This window comes from Vipera ursinii (assembly GCF_947247035.1).
Source record: "Vipera ursinii genome assembly, chromosome: 17".
Taxonomy (NCBI): Eukaryota; Metazoa; Chordata; class Lepidosauria; order Squamata; family Viperidae; genus Vipera; species Vipera ursinii.
The window spans coordinates 363,746-366,690 of NC_139530.1; the positions used below are offsets into that span (position 1 = coordinate 363,746).

Below are 2,945 nucleotides of genomic sequence, written 5' to 3' on the forward strand. Positions count from 1 at the left end.
AATTTAAAAGAAAAAAAAGTTTATTATACACGCTCATAACACACACAGAGAGAGAGAGAGAGGGGGGGGGCTTCCAGTCCTTGACTGAGGTTTGGGAGAACCCAAGCACAGGTCTCTATTTACACACACACCCCAGGCTCCTGGAGGGGTGCGGCCACGCTGGCCAGGCTGAATGCCGTCCATCTGGCAGCTGCAGGTTGCTCAGAGCCCCCCCCCCCGTCAAAACCCGGGCCCAGGAAAACACTTGGGAGTTGACTCTTTGCACAAAACACTGGGATAATGTCGCAATTTGCGGTTGTAGGTTGGCGCTTCCCTTTTGAAGCACAAACTGGCATGCTTGTCACATTCGCATGCCAAGGTGGCACACACTGATCTGTTGTTGTACTCTGCGGGCCGGAGAAGAGAGAATCAGCACAAGGGGCTCAGAGCCTTCCCTTCTTTTCCCCCCTGCAAAATTGTTTTAGATTTGTTGGTGTAAATGCCACAAAACCTGGGAGAACTCACTGCAGAGGATGCTGTTGTTGATAATCAGGTATCTGTAGTGGTCAATGAACGGGTGACAACCTTGGTGGTGCAAATTTTCATAGCAGCAGTCGAGGTCATAGCAACACCTGGACCAGGGGGGCAAAAGCCAGATTTTGGGGAGGGAGGGAGAGAGAGAGAGAGAGAGAGAAATAGAAATAAAAAAGACACAATGACACAAAAAGTTTTCTTCCTGCACAGAAACTCTTTTAAAGTCTTTTTCCTTCCTAGTGTTTTAAACCTGAAATGTGTTTTAATTGTTACTAAAACCCTTTCAAGGTCTGGAGCCGCAACTCACGCGGAGAGGGTTTGGGTGCTGCACAAGGGGTGTCCTGCAACCTCTGGAAGCCGGGTCCAAAAGGGGCAGGGGGGCTGTTGGTGGCAGTGGGGAGGGGAAGCCGTGCTTGGCGGCCGCACTCACGTGTCTGTGGGGTCCCTGGGCTTCCCTCGCCCACCCTTCCCACAGTAGCAGCCGTAGCCATTGAAATGGATGAGCACGTTCTTCTGCGTGATCCGTTGGATCATCAGCTTGAAGTTGAGGAAGCTGCTGGCGGTGAGGGCAAACACTGCAAAGAGAGGGGAAAGAGGCTAGTACTCAAGAGGACTCCAGAAAGGTCACGCAAGCCAGCGTGGGTGGATTTCAACTCCCAGAAGTCCCCAGCCAGCCAGTCTAAGCCTAACCCATGTTTTAATACATAAATGCTTCTGCTTTTGTTTTCAAAAGGCAGGCAGGCAGGCAGGCAGAGAAGCTGTTTCCTATCCTTGGTGCTCCAAATGCAGGCAGAATTCCCAAACTAAATAAGACCGAAAACTCAAACAGGAGGAGGAGGAGGAGTAAGTGAACACTGGAGAGTAAAGGAAAAGGCCTGGGAGAGTCAGGGGAAAGAAAGCAGATGGTCCTCAAGGGGTTTTTCCAAAAGGCAGCTGGACTTTCTTCCTTTTGAAAAAGCACCCTTGGGACAGCCAAGCCTGAGAAACAGCACGGACGTTTAGGGAAGGTCCATGATGAAGAGGATGATCCGAAACCCCAGAAGCTACCGGTACTTACTGCTCGCCCCCAACACCGCGGCTACGCGAGACAGCCTCATCTCTGTAAGTGCCTGGAGAGGAGGAGAAGGGGAAACAGATGGCCGCCTTTATCGATTTTACAAATAACTCATAACAGAGTAACAGAGTTGGAAGGGACCTCGGAGGCCTTCTAGTCCAACCCCCTGCTCAAAAGGGAGACCCTACACCATTCCGGACAAAGGGCTGTCCAGTCTCTTCTTGAAAACCTCCAGTGACGGAGCGCTCACAACTTCCGGAGGCAAGCGGTTCCACTGGTCAATTGGTCTCATTGTCAGGAAATTTATCCTTATTTCTAGGTTGCTTCTCTCCTTGATTAATTACCCTTGATCATCTTTATCCTCTCGGCATTCCTGGTTAATCTTTGTTACTCTTTTTTTGTGTGTAGGGATCTGCTTAAATACTATTTTCCCCTTTTGTTTTTTTCTCTTTTATTTCACTTCTTACTGGCAACCAAGCTGCATTTCCCAAATCAGGGGAGAAAAAGAACACGAGAAAAATCATTTTGGAAACCGAAAGGGCTCGATTAAACATTTAAACCTTTGAGTTTAAACCCTTGCAGTCTGCAAAATCCAGCAGGCACTGGAAGGAGGAAGCTGCGGATGGACGGAGAGTACAAAGGGATTTTCTCAAAGCGGGTTTCTCCTTTTCTTACCCCCCCCCAACTCCTCTTCACCTTGGGAAAAGAGCCTGGAGGGGGGAACCCAGACCAAGAGAGGCAGGAAGCAGAAGTCAGACAAGGGGAACTTGGAATGTTATCCCTGCAATGGCTCAGCTGGGCTATAAACCTTCTCCAGGTATGACGGGGAACCGTCCTCTCTTGGCTGGTCACCTCCCAGCTCTTTTCTCTGCTCCGGAGGGTTCCATGGGGACCCCCTGGCAAGGCTGGAAGCCACAGATTGGGTTGTCCAAAAGGAAAGCTGTGTGACTCTCCTCCACTGGAGGAAACGGCTGCAGTTTTGTTCTGGAAGACAAGGTGATTGTGATGCAAGGAACTTTGGAACGCTTGTGGGGGGAAGGCAGGGCATGACAAGACCTGGACCCAGGAACAAATTCCAACTTAAGGCCTCCTTTTACCCAAACATCTGGCACACCCAGATTAGGAAAATGCTGTGCGGTTTGGTGGACCCAACAGAGAACTGCCTGGCCTTAAACGACCCTACTCAAGAGGTGCAAAGCCCCCTCCTCAATCACATCCACGAGACCCCAACTCCATCTGGGCCTCAGCCAGCCTGTTGAACAGCCACCAAACTATGGATCCCCCCGTGGGCCAAAGAGTGGGTATGTCCTGGTGACAGAGAGCATTGTACTTTATTAGTTTCACTTTCATATCCCGATGGGTTTTAAGCTTACCAAAG

The 2,945-nt window shown here is 50.2% G+C and overlaps 1 protein-coding gene across 1 annotated transcript in view; it reads right to left on the minus strand.

Moving 5' to 3' along the window:
• Positions 1 to 2: 2 nt before the first annotated feature.
• LOC310647920 (basic phospholipase A2 homolog) overlaps positions 3 to 2,945 on the minus strand; it is a 30,592-nt gene continuing 27,649 nt past the window's right edge. The window contains exons 3-6 of the mRNA XM_083375517.1: positions 1,571 to 1,622; positions 944 to 1,088; positions 505 to 611; positions 3 to 386 (exon numbers count right to left, since the gene is read on the minus strand). Coding sequence (XP_083231643.1) covers positions 220 to 386; positions 505 to 611; positions 944 to 1,088; positions 1,571 to 1,622 — 471 coding nt within the window. The 3' untranslated portion in view covers positions 3 to 219. The remainder of the gene's footprint in view (positions 387 to 504; positions 612 to 943; positions 1,089 to 1,570; positions 1,623 to 2,945) is intronic.